Source organism: Sinohyriopsis cumingii, unplaced genomic scaffold (genome assembly GCF_028554795.1).
Source record: "Sinohyriopsis cumingii isolate HCF-2022 unplaced genomic scaffold, ASM2855479v2 utg000913l, whole genome shotgun sequence".
NCBI classification, from domain to species: Eukaryota; Metazoa; Mollusca; class Bivalvia; order Unionida; family Unionidae; genus Sinohyriopsis; species Sinohyriopsis cumingii.
The window spans coordinates 2,879,289-2,893,670 of NW_028315943.1; the positions used below are offsets into that span (position 1 = coordinate 2,879,289).

At 35.8% G+C, this 14,382-nt stretch overlaps 1 protein-coding gene across 1 annotated transcript; it reads right to left on the bottom strand.

Annotated features, from left to right (window-relative positions):
* Positions 1 to 7,981: 7,981 nt before the first annotated feature.
* Positions 7,982 to 14,286, bottom strand: LOC149773046 (acetylcholinesterase-like). Its single transcript, XM_089946930.1, has 2 exons — positions 12,601 to 14,286; positions 7,982 to 8,988 (listed from the first exon to the last, which is right to left on the bottom strand). Exons 1-2 carry the CDS (start codon positions 14,196 to 14,198, stop codon positions 8,754 to 8,756), a joined length of 1,833 nt encoding a protein of 610 aa, XP_089803056.1. The 5' UTR covers positions 14,199 to 14,286; the 3' UTR covers positions 7,982 to 8,753.
* Positions 14,287 to 14,382: the final 96 nt, after the last annotated feature.

The window sequence follows — 14,382 nt, forward strand, 5'->3', positions numbered from 1 at the left end:
GCTATTTTGTGCTTTTGGTTAGGGTAAAAACGATGTGATGTCTTTTGCCAATAATCGAACAAATCATCGTTGAAAATTCCTACAATAAATTATTTTATTTCTAAAGTAGTTCTCATTGCCGACGCAAATAATATTATTTACATATTTATGATTGTCTCTTTTTTGTTTATCTTTAATAATACTTGTACAATGTACTTAAATTAAGCTAAAGAGATTAAAATATAAACTTTTGCAATTCTGTAACGATAACATATTTTCCCTTTTATACGGTTTATTGTCCGCTTGTATGTACGTCCATCAGGAAGGACTGCAATGATACATTACATTCACGGACGGAATATTACTTGTGTACCTATGAGGTAATGAACTCTCACTTTACGAATTCCCTCAAGAAACTATTGTTTTCCTTTGTTGTTATTACCCCAGTAGTTTACAGTTTAGCCTGGAGCCTGCCAGGATCAAAGCCGGCAGGTAGTCTGTTTATTCGAGTATCAAAAATGAAAAGTTTTAGTGACGAAAATTCAATATAACTGACAATGACCCTTATGATTCTTTTATAAAAGAAAATGAGTGTTGTTCCAAGACTAAAGTTATTTTTGCGTATAAACCTTGTGTTAATCACATTTTAATGTTTTTAATAGCTGAGTAACAAACATCACGTGAACTTAACATTGTTCCGTGAACATGTATTAAAACTATGTTTAAATCTCGACATGTAAGGCGAACTGTCAGACTTTATACTATATGAAATTTAATTCAAATTTAAGTCTATCATTGGTTCTTATCTTTTTTTTTTATCTTGGCTTCAACAGATTCTTTACCATCTCAGCTGATTTATAATCAGGTTGAATTTAATACTGGTCAGTTATATGTGTTAAATGTAATTTTAGTTGGACGAAACTTTTAGATCGCTTATTTTTTTTCGTTTAGTTGGTATGAATAGTTGGTGAGGCTTGCTCCCATCGTCTGTATAGTCTACTCTCTTCTTTGAACAAGGCATGAGTGAAGTAAATATGCGGCTAATGGACCAGACCTGGAACAAAATTTTAGATCGTAACAAACTGAATTTATTAATAAATGAAAATATGGCTTTGTCCTATATAAACCTGTATGACACGCTTGAAGTTAAATCTTAGTGGCGAAAACTGCCAAAAATTGGAACGTTTTATATAATATGGACATAGATTAAAATTTCCTATCTGTATAGCATGTGATTTTATCTTATTTTTTAGTCAGGCATTCTGCAATCGTTTAAATACACCTTGTAAACGTGTAGAAATGCTTTTTAAAGTAGTCGAAAATTGGTATGTTAGCTCTGTCCTTGTTCTGACAAACGAATTCCCCTGCACTTTCCCTTATATGGGGATGCAACTACCTAAATTTACCTTGCTTTAGATAACATTTAAAGAAAATTAGAAAGTTAAATTTTTTAATTTTATCTCAAGTATCTAGCAAATCATATTGCCTTCTAAAGCTGAGTATTCAAACTTTGAACGGTTTTGCCTTCGAACGCTGTGGTAATCACACTGAGATACAAAGTGCTAAAACTGTGCGAATGGTTTCGCATTAGAACCCTCTGGTAATCACACTGTGCAATAGAGCTTTCATACTGTGCACATGGTTTCGCATTCGAACGCCGTTGTAATCACACTGAGCTGCAAAGTGTTCAAGCTGTGCACGTGTTTCGCATTCTACAGTATCAGATCAATAGTGTGTAGCCTCTCGCATTGACGTCATATGAGTAAAACTTATGTCAGTGCTATTTCTTAAGAATCTGGAAACCAAATGTTAAACAAAAATAACGAATACATTATATGGGTTGCAACTGAGTCCATATCTCCTACCGAGCTTGTAATAGCTTAAGTGTCTGATCGCTACTTTTTCCATTAAAAGTTCAACCATTTTCAAAATGTGAAACTCTGGATTGGAACCTTAGATAAACATACAGTACATGTAAATACATTGGCTCACTCCTTTTTACCGATTTTATATACATGTATAAAGACATAAACTCTAGCGGACTTTAACTGTGAAATTCAATGTTCAGTTGTTAAATTTGGGAGGAAAAAACTATGGAATGCGCTTAGCTGTTGAACGATTCGGAGATATGAGCTTTACTACTTTGTTATAATATTTTCAGACACGACCATTTATGACTAGTTTTGTCAGATATTTTTCCAAAAATAGTTGATTCATCAAAAGACTTAAATTTTCGAAACATACTAGATTTTTTCCAAAAGCAGTAATAGGAGAAAGTGGTACAGAACTATGTTATACATTCTACTATTTACGTGCATTGACTTATTTTACCCAGAAACATCAATATATTGTGGAATTTTCTAGCGTTGAAGAAAAGAACGGTTTACCTTTTTTCGATCCAGAATTTTCTTGGAATCGTTTAAGCTCAAATTAACACATATATTTCTACTAGCTTTTCAAGACGATGTCTATACTATTGTTTTACGACAGAGGGTAAAAATTGCGTTGCTGTAGCACACTCGACTCTGACATCTGTAATTCACAACCTTGAATATTTACTAATAAAAATAGCACATTATTTTTCACATAAATTTAATTCCTTACACAAAAGTCTTCGGCTTAAAATTAAATCTATGATGTGAAAACTTTACATGATGGGTGTTTTTTCCTGTCTAACGACAGAAAAAAAGCACCTTCAATATAACCGGTGGGTTTTATCTTTTCTCGCCTTTTGTTAAATCAGAATTATTCTGCATCCTGCAAATCCTGCTCTTGTATTTTTGCGCGTCCTTGTTCTGACAAACAAATGATACCATATATATACCTATTTTACTAGGTTTGGATTGGTGTTTATCGACATCGTAACTCAAAATGGTTACTTAGCACCGAGTCAGCTGTGGTAAAGTGCACTTCCCATTGACACCACTTGTGAACCGGGCTGTTTCATTGGTAGCACTAACCAATACCACTTAGGTCTCAGGTTTAGCACACTAAACACTGAGACATCGCGACTCTTATCTCCAGTATTCACTTATTACGACATTTCCTATCCCTCATGATTGATATACTTACATAGAGATTAGAGCACCTTGTTGTTTATAGGAAATTTAAGAAAAATCTAAGAATTTTAAAAACAAAAAAAATTCTAAAAACAGAAGGAAATAGACAATTTTTACTGTCAGACTGGGCATTCCCTTCAAGCGCACAAAAAATTTAAGATAGCTTATATATATGTGTGTGTGTGTGTGTGTATGTGTAGATTATGTTATCACGTTTACCTGCACTCTACACCATTGCATCAATACCCAAAAATACTTGCACACCCAACTTTTATACCTAGATAAGTTTAATTACCCAATTCCCCTTCGCCTTATTCCTCAAGCAATAGCTTTCTTTTCAAGCCATCTCTTGTAAAACATATCCAGAATTATCCATCCAAATTATCTGTTTGCTTGTAGTTCGCTAGACGACATCTGCAAATTCAATCATCCACTAATACACATTTATATAACATATGGATGGATGGATGTATGCTATACAGGAGTCATAAAGTTTAACAGTACAAGATGCAATTCATACCAAAAATCAGCTATGCTATTATAGGAGGTCAAGCATTATTGACCTTCAACAGCTGACCAGGAATTAATTGTTTTCAGGTAAGTGGTCAGATCATAAATGTAGTTTGAATACTGTTTACATATTTTAAGAACAGGAAATAAGATTTGTCCACATAGCCGGACACACACACACACACACACACGTTAAATTTATTAATTTACACCAAATATTTTGCTCAACGATGAATTACCTGCATCGTGGTTAGTGCGTGCATTTTGTTCCAGGTCTTTTCTATACCTTTCTATACCTAGGAATGGCTACACACTTAAAAATACTTCGTCATAAAGAAATTGACTTGGCCTTGCTTTCTTTTAACGTTTGAACATGAAACTGGAGGGGAAGCTTCACGTCTCAAACTTTTGACAGTATGGAACTGTAATTAAAATCAGAGAACTTTCAGAAGTTCTTAGCATCATTCCCTCCGCTACAATGCGTGTGTGTGTGTGTGTGTGTGTGTGTGTGTGTGTGATTTTTATTTTTAACGTAGCGTTAACAATTGTTCAGTCATATCGCTACGATGTCTGCAGTGTAGTAGTTTATAATGATGTCTAGCACTGGGGCATCATGCTGCAGACATGTAGCATGATGTCCCACCCAGTCACATTATCCTGACACCAGGCCGACAAATCCTAACACTAACCTCTTAATGCTGAGCGCCAAGCGAGTCAGCTCTTAGTACCATTTTTGTAAGTATCAAAGTCAATATCAATTTTAGTGCTACAAAATTTGAATCGCGAAAATTGATAGATTTTTTTTCTTCTTCTTCTTAGTAAAGTGCGCTTGCTGTTAGTACCATTTTTAAAAGTCTTTGGTACGACTCAGCCGGGGATCGAACCCACGACCTCCCGAATCGGACGCGGACGTTATAACCAGAATAGACACAGCCATTCTTTTCAATCCTATTATAGAAATAGACATACAGACACGATACTAAATACTGCTATAGGAATAAACACGCATTAACGATACTTAGCTAAAATAGGAATAAGCACACAGCCGCGATGCTTAACGTTACTATTGTCAGAGACACACAGCCACGATACCCGACAGCACTTCAATCCGAATAGACACGCAAGCACGATACTTAATAGCACTATTGGAATAGATACACTAAGATAAGTAACACTGATATCGGAATAGACACACAACCACGATGCGAAACACTACTATCGGAATAGACACACGGCCACGATAATTAACACTACTTTAGTAATATATACAAAGCCATGATACTTACTACTGCCTTAGGAATAGACAAACAGCCACGATACAGATAATGAAAGCCCGCAAATGTAATATCCTTGTGAAAGTACACACACCAGTATGGATTAATTTTCGCACCCATTTTTTCTATTCAAATTAAAATATTTAATACTGCTATCGGAATAGATATTCAGCCACAATACTGCATACCAATATCGGGATAGATTCATCGATAAAACAGTCAACACTACTATCAGAATAGACACACACACAGCCACGATATTTAATAGGACGACAGGAATAGACACAGAGAAACGATACCTAATACTACTATCGGAATAGTCACACTGCCACAATACTTAATACTACTAATGGAATAGACACACACACAAGGTCCTTAACACTACTATCGGAATAGGTACACAGCTACAATACTTGATACTACTTTAGGAATATAAACACAGTCACCATACTTAAAACTACTATCGTAATAAACACACAGCCACAATACCCAACAACACTACTATAGGAATAGACACACGGTCATAACACTTAATACAACTAATGGAATAGGCACACAACCAAGATAATTAACGCTACTGTCGAAATAGGCACACAGCCACGATACTTAATATTACTTTAGGAATATACACACAGTCACGATACTTAGAACTACTATCGAAAAAGACACACATACATAATATACAACACTACTATAGGAATAAACATGCAGACACGATACTTAACACTACTATAGGAATAGACACAGTTCCCACATTAATTAGTAATACTGTCTGAATAGACACAGAATCACGATACAAATAATGAAACCCCGCAACAAGGATATCCTGGTCAAGGTACACACACAAACATGGATTAATTTTCTTATCCGTATTTGTTTCTATTCAAATTTAAATATTTAATGTTCTTGTAATAAATACACAGCCACAACACTTAATACTACTGTAGGAATAGACATACAGCCACAACACGTAATACTACTGTAGGAATATATATACAGCCACAACACTTAATGCTACTGTAGGAATAGACATACAGCCACAACACTTAATACTACTGTAAGAATAGATAGATATACAGCCACAGCACTTAATACTACTATAGGAATAGATAGATATACAGCCACAACAGTTAATGCTAATGTAGGAATAGTCATACAGCCACGACACTTAATACTACAGTAGGAATAGACATACAGCCACAACACGTAATACTACTGTAGGAATATATATACAGCCACAACACTTAATGCTACTGTAGGAATAGACATACAGCCACAACACTTAATACTACTGTAAGAATAGATAGATATACAGCCACAGCACTTAATACTACTATAGGAATAGATAGATATACAGCCACAACAGTTAATGCTAATGTAGGAATAGTCATACAGCCACGACACTTAATACTACAGTAGGAATAGACATACAGCCACAACACTTAATACTACTGTAGGAATAAACATACAGCCACACCACCTAATATTACTGTAGGAATAGACATACAGCCACAACACTTAATACTACTGTAGGAATAGACATACAGCCACAACACTTACTACTACTGTAGGAATAGAATTACAGCCACACCACTTAATATTACTGTAGGAATAGACATAAAGCCACAACACATAATACTACTGTAAGAATAGACATACAGCCACAACACTTAATACTACTGCAGGAATAGATAAATATATATATATATATATATATATATATATATATATATATATATATATATATATATATATATATATATATATATATACAGCCACGACACTTAATACTACTGTATGAATATATAGATATACAGCCACAACACTTAATAATACTGTAGGAATTGACATACAGCCACAGCACTTAATATTACTGTGGAAATAGACATACAGCCGCAACACTTAATACTACTGCATGAATATACATACAGCCACAACACTTAATACTACTGCAGGAATAGACATAGGACCACAGCACTTAATACTACTGTCAGAATAGTCATACAGCCACAACACTTAATACTACTGCAGGAATAGACATACAGCCACAACACGTAATACTACTGTAGGAATATATATACAGCCACAACACTTAATACTACTGTAAGAATAGACATACAGCCACAACATTTAATACTACTGTAAGAATATATAGATATACTGCCACAGCACTTAATACTAATGTAGGAATAGACATACAGCCACAACACTACTACTTTAGGAATAGACATAAAGCCACAACACTTAATACTACTGTAGGAATAGACATACAGCCACAACACGTAATACTACTGTAGGAATAGATATACAGCCACAACACTTAATACTACTGTAAGAATATATAGATATACAGCCACAGCACTTAATACTACTGTAGGAATAGACATACAGCCACCAAACTTAATCCTACTGTAGGAATAGACATACAGCCACAACACTTAATACTACTGTAGGAATAGACATACAGCCACAACACGTAATACTACTGTAGGAATAGACATACAGCCACAACACTAATACTACTGCAGGAATAGACATACAGCCACAATACTTAATACTACTGCAGCAATAGATATACAGCCACAACACTTAATACTACTGTAGGAATAGACATACAGGTTTTCGTGTAATCTGCGAATAAATAAGACGAATATAGGAATAGGCAGTCATGACGTAGAGCAGAGGCGTGCCAATTACTTTCTTTCCAGCTGATCATAGTACACAAATACACTAATATCGTGACTTCCACTCGTTGCTATAATCTGATCTACTTTCTCGATATTTGTTACCTTCCTATGGATAGTCAATCAGTAATGCTCTCTCTCTCTCTCTCTCTCTCTCTCTCACACACACACACACACACACACACACACACACACACACACACATACATACACATGCTAGCTCATACACAAACGCACGCGCACTCATATGGCCAAAGATTAGTCAATAAAGTGACCAAAGGATGGACTACATGTGTGAACGAGAGACAATGCACGGTTAAATAAAAGCTATATCGATTTTGAATTTCTGTTCATTTTCTTAAATAACGGTGCAAGACAAGATGGAACAGAGATGCGCCTACAAGAGGAGAAAGGAATAGTTTCAAATACTGAATAAATACAATGAAGTTTACAGGAAGAACAAAGCAAGTCCACAGAAAATATGCTAGTCATTTTATAAGCAAAACATTTCATAATCGCTCTATATTTTACAGAAACAATAAAGAATGTTTCAATACCCTGGCTGATATTCAGCCAATACTCTGTATAACCCAGACTGTTTTTCGAAAATAAAATTTGTTGTTGATCTATGAATTATTTCAGTATGGACACGATACATTCATATAATAATGCAATGATAGATATCACGATCCCAAAATAAAACTTTAAGTATTTTGAGCTACTCTCCTTAAACATTAGAATTTTCAAATCCATATTTAAACTTCTGTCTTATTTAAATTTCTGGAACCAATAGACTAATTTGCAGAAATTACAGGTGTCGAGTCCTGCTGTAATAAAAAAACTGGCAATTTATTTATATTTTGCTACAATGAAGAGTACATTTTATGTGAAAACAATATCTTTAGAAGAAAACAACTCTGAACTAAAAATATCGCGTTTAATCCTTCCGCGATTTTAACCATGAATCTCGTATTCCGATTTCCAAAATGAAAAAGACAAGTACAAAACCTTTAATGAGCACAACATGTTTTACGAGTTTTCAGCTTAACTTTGATCACGTCGTTAAGCACATAAAAGTGCAAACGTTTGAGCTTCTCAAAAAGACTAATCACGACATAATTAATACGCGAATGTGATGAAGGAATCCATGTAGAGAACTTTCAATGTATTTAAAATCTTAAAGTTTGCAGTATATCATACTCCACTCTGCGTTCTTAAATGTAACTGGGACAATGAGTTGGTGAAATTTACTTCCTCCCAACAATCAGTATCGCATTTAAGCCAGGTCCATGTTGCGTCGCTGCTTCGAATATAGAGGGAACCACTTTCTGCCAAAAGGACACCCTGTCCGGAGACCACCGACTTTTGACGGAATGTTCCGACATGTTGATCTCAAAATCGATGTATTTCTGGTCACGAACGCCAAATCTAGGCCATGTAATGTTTGCGAATCTGGAAATGTCCACGGGCCTATTTGGATCTCTAAAACATAAAAATGGATGTTAAAAGAATATTAAATTGTATTTTCGCCCGAGAAATCTATTGGCTTTATAAACTTAACATCATTAGATAATTAGTCGATTGTGCAAAACAAAGATCTTTTTTCAAAATCCATACCAGTGGACTTGTCCCACCCATGGATTTTTAAACAATTCATTGTACAGTGTATATATATATATATATATATATATATATATATATATATATATATATATATATATATATATATATATATATATATATATGCGAGTGTGAATGGATTTCTTTCAGTAGATTAACCTCGTATAACAGAGACCTTGCATTGAACCATGGTCAATTTGGAAAATTTTTACCAGCTGCATGAGATCTGTAGTACAGATCATTTCAAAAGTTGAAAGAGATTATAATTTTTTTTATAAAGACAAGATTAACAACAAGAACGAGAATAGAACAGGTTTTCGTGATAAGCCAATGTTTTAAATGCACTTTACTCCCTTGCCTTTATAGATCAATATTTGATACAAAGATAAATTATGAAGGCGAAGAAAATATTCCAGATTAAAAATCCTTGTCCCGACTTTATCGACCATCGAAAAAGCCACTGTCCACTTTACCACATGTACGATGGAACCAGTTCATAGGTAGAGTGGGGTGCCTTTAAAGTGCAGATCAGTTAACAATGGTGTGTGAATGTGCACACCTGTGTGAGGTCAACGATAGCTATATTAGGAAGTGGATCCATGCAATGTTAAAAGGTAGCACTGTTTCACAAATTAGAGAAGGACAAGTAAAAAAAAAAAACATTTATTGTTTGGTTATCTACATTTACTATAAACCACCAAGGTATACAAACGTTGCTACACTTTGTGGCTTTTGAAAGAATGTGGTCAGACCGGGTTTAAACTTTGTTATTTCTGGTGTTTATCAAAACCGATCATTTCTTTCTGCGCATTAAGGGATTGCTGAATACATGCAATGTTTACTTACCTTCGAAATGGAATAGTTTCACAGCTTGGAAAAACTACGCAGAACTATTAAGCTTTGATAATATAAGTGCCTTGATTTAATCGCATTCAAGAAATATATTAAATTGGCCTTCAAACTGAAAATGACACCGGCCTTAATCTGCAGCTGCATAACGCGTCAGCATAGAAATGACACCGGCCTTAATCTGCAGTTGCATAACGCGTCAACATAGAAATGACATCGGCCTTAATCTGCAGTTGCATAACGCGTCAGCATAGAAATGAAACAGGCCTTGATCTGCAGTTGCATAACGCGTCAGCATAGAAATGACACAGGCCTTGATCTACAGTTGCATAACGCGTCAGCATAGAAATAATGACACAGGCCTTGATCTGCATTTTTTTTATTATATGAAAATGTTGCTTTACTGATTACTCTTTATAAAACTGCATAGATCCCGATCAATCGACGATTGTGCGACAGCCCACCATTATCTCTGCAGTTTGCAGATGTAATCATCATTTAAGCGAGTGCAAACAATACACTTGAGATAGCGCCCAAGAAAACGCCTTCACAGAGAAAGTACATGATGGACAAAACAGCAGATTCTAAATGCTATAAAAAAGGAAAACTCAATGAAATAAATCTTACAACTATCAAATACTGCAGATTTATAAATATTATTTTTTAAAGAAATGTCCAACGCATAACATGATGATACTAAAAGAAAGAATGAAACAAAATAATAGGTCAGTATATATATATATATATATATATATATATATATATATATATATACTGCAAAAGAGGGAAACATTGTAAAAATAAATGTGATGGGAAAATGAAGTTTGTTTCAAACATAGTATATAAAAGTCGGTTAAAGAACGCACTTAAAAACTGCGACCAATGCCGTATCGACCTGACCTACAAAGTCATCCGATAAAATGCCTGTCCCGACAGCAGGATTTCGTGATGTCGAACCTGTCAGTAGTCTATTGTGATGTCAGTGACAAAGTCTAGGTGTGTGTGCGTGTGTGTGTGTGTGTGTAATTATTAGGATTTTTAACTTACCTTTAACAATTTTTGAGTCATATCGCTACGATGTCTGCAATGTGACAGTTTATAGCGATATCTAGCACTGGGGCATCATGCCGTTGACATATAACATCATGTCCCACCCAGTCACATTATCCTGACACCAGGTCTACAAGTCTTAACACTAACCTCTTAATGCTGAGCGCCTAGCGAGTCAGCTGTTAGTACCATTTTTGTAAGTCTCAAAGTCTATATAAATTTTAGTGCTACAAATTTCAATCGCGAAAATTTACGGAATCGATCCCGGTATACACTACAAAGATCTTTAATCTTAAATCGGACCGAGGAATTGTGTAATGATGTTTGAATATAAAACTTTCGCAAAGGTTTTGAATCTTCAATTAATTACAACTACTTCTAAGACTGTTTCATCTCTCGGAAATTCTCCTACCCCTTGCTAGATTTCTTATTTTCTTCTTCTAAAGTACAGTGCGCTTGCGTTTGAAGACACAATCAACCAAATGAATTAATGTCGGGGTGATCAATAACAAAAATGGACAAACTGGAACGTAAAAGAATCATGGTGGTTTTAGATTTTGAATAAATTTTAGATTTCGTTTTTATGGGATAGCATACGATTTGCTATTTGGAAATGTTTGCTGAAACACGATAGACAATTTTAAACTGATAGTGCAAAGTCTTTATCGATTGATTAGGCTACCCTTGCATAATAGCACAGTTTGTGTTGTCATGTTTACATGGTTAATAAAATTGAATACGGTATTTATTCAATAAATGGAGCTTTTTCTTCCTCGAGAAAATGAACTGTACTCAAGCAGCATGTGAAACTTCGACGTTAATTCCACCTAAATTCACAAAACCAAACGCATCAAACCCGACTGAACCAGGTCGTGTATGAAATAAAGTTTTGATAGTTTTTGGTAGTTTTTGTTGATTTCGGTAATAAGTCACACCGACGGAGAAAGGGGAGGTTTTCGCCTATTTCTTAATTACTGATTTAATACAGTTTGCTCCCTTTTGTCCGACGAAGTCAGTTAATTTTTTTGGCACTATTTCTTCGCTTACCTGTTTTTAATCAGTCTTAATTATATGTGAGGTGTCTAGAATACTCCTTGACCATTGCGTGGATTGAACCTGTCAGTAGTTCATTACGGTGACCTAAAACTGTTAACCATATAGTATAAGAACCGCGGTGACTTAGTGTTTAGGGAGCGGAAGTCATGGCAAAAGGGGCGCGGGTTCGAATCCTACCACTGGACCAGCATAGGTTAGCTAATGCGGTGTGACCTTGCGGAAGGCACTTTACTCTAATTACATTGACACTAAATAATGCATGTGTTTGCTGTGCTGTGAGGCATCAAGCCAAACTAAACCAAACCTTATCTTATAGCTTTAAGAGAGAAAAGTTCCCCAAAATTACTTCGGTAAACAGGAGGTTCGATAAAGTCATGCAGACTGTATCTTGCGGTGGAAACATTCATTTTCTCAGGTTTCAAATTGGATAATCGTCTATAAAATACTGTAAACCTTTTCTAAAACGAGTTCATTGAAAAGGCTGTAAAAACAACAAATTACAACAGAAAAAATGCTGACCCTGATTTCGCAAAATTCGTCCACATCGTCATCATAATGCGGGAAAGTGTAATCTCCTCACGCGTCGCGTTTTTAGATCCTACAGGAGACAAAATGGGCGCAAAACCAAATACAAAAGCTAGTTCCTCTGCATGGGAGGCCCTTGTTAAATAATCGTTATCAATCCCTTCTTTGAAGGTCGGCTTATGGGAATACTTGTACAAGAAGGTTCCTTTGTCCTGCGCATGCTCAGTGTGTACCAGCAGTGTCTTTATGGCCGGAACAAGAAAAGTAAAATCAGTTGAGAGTTCCACCAGTTTATCCCTTACTCGAATATCATCATTAGGGTCAACCCAATCGGTATACTCGTGAATAATGGCATTGTCTATGGCGGGAACATCCGTGTATAGAATATTACGTGTGATGGCGGGAACAATCACGGTGTCGAAAACAGATTTTGGGCATCCGTTTGCTATGCTGTGGTTTGCATAGTAATTAACGACTGCATCAAACTGAAATCCGACATATATACTGCTGTCCATGCTGTTGACACCAGTCATGACGTCAACCGAGGAATACATGGACATTGGGTCTTGAGCTTTTGAATCCCGTGCGCCGAAAATTTTATCGGGTGATATCTGTAGGAATTCACCGTCCAGCATAGGACCAAAATTAAATCTCAAATCTAAAGCTTTATCAAAAGTCATGTTCAGGTCTGTGTGGATCCCTGTCGTAATATTCAAAGCTTTAATAATCTCTGGTACAGACTTGTTTCGAAGACAGTTTATGATGACAGAGCTTTCGGCATGCATACAATTCAGACTAGTAAGAAAACGAGTCTGGACCTTTGTATGAATTTCAGACTTTTCAGCAAATGCCCACAAAGATAACGGAGTCCCACTTTCTCCGATGATTCTGTTAAATAAACCTTTGTTCCCTGGATACAAAGCTTGATAGAATACACTCGCTGACCCAGCAGATTGTCCAAATAAGGTTATTCTAGTATGGTCGCCTCCAAATGCGGCAATATTGTCATGAACCCATTTTATGGCTAATTGTTGATCCCAGAGTCCGTAGTTTCCAGGAGATGCAGAATCTCCTGTTGATAGAAATCCAAATACTGATAGCCTGTAATTAATGGTCACAACGATGACGTCATGGAAAGAACTGATAATGCCAGCATCATAATACGTTTTCGTCCCTATAATAAATCCACCACCATAGATCCAGATCATTACGGGATATGTAACGTTTGTATTCCTAGTATGGAAGGCTGGAGAAGGGATGTATATATCTAAATTTAGACAGTCTTCATCATAAGTCAGTCCAGGAGTTGGAAAAAAATTCACGTTGGCTGGGCAAGAAACCCCTATATTCAATGCGTGATAAGTTGATTTAAACGCCGCTTTCGATACTGGCTTGCTGAAACGCCGGACACCAATCGGAGCTTCTGCATAGGGAATACCCAGAAACTTTACTATTTCTCTGGATTCTCCATTAAAGGTTACGTTATCTTTAAATCCAGCAATGGTTCCAACTTTAGTATGAACCACAACAGACTCCGATGCAGTTGCAAAGTGTATCACAAGTGTCCATGAGAGAATTAGAAGTGCACTCATCTTTGATGATTTGTCTCGAAATGCCGTAAGAGAATCAGACTATCGTTGTAAATTATGGTGCATGCTGTTTTATGGGAGGAGCCCAGGTGTAATAGATAATATACACACGATATAACGCCGAATATGTTCAGCTATATGTGCCCTTGAATAGTATATGCATCTGGTAATCGAGGCCAGACTGGTA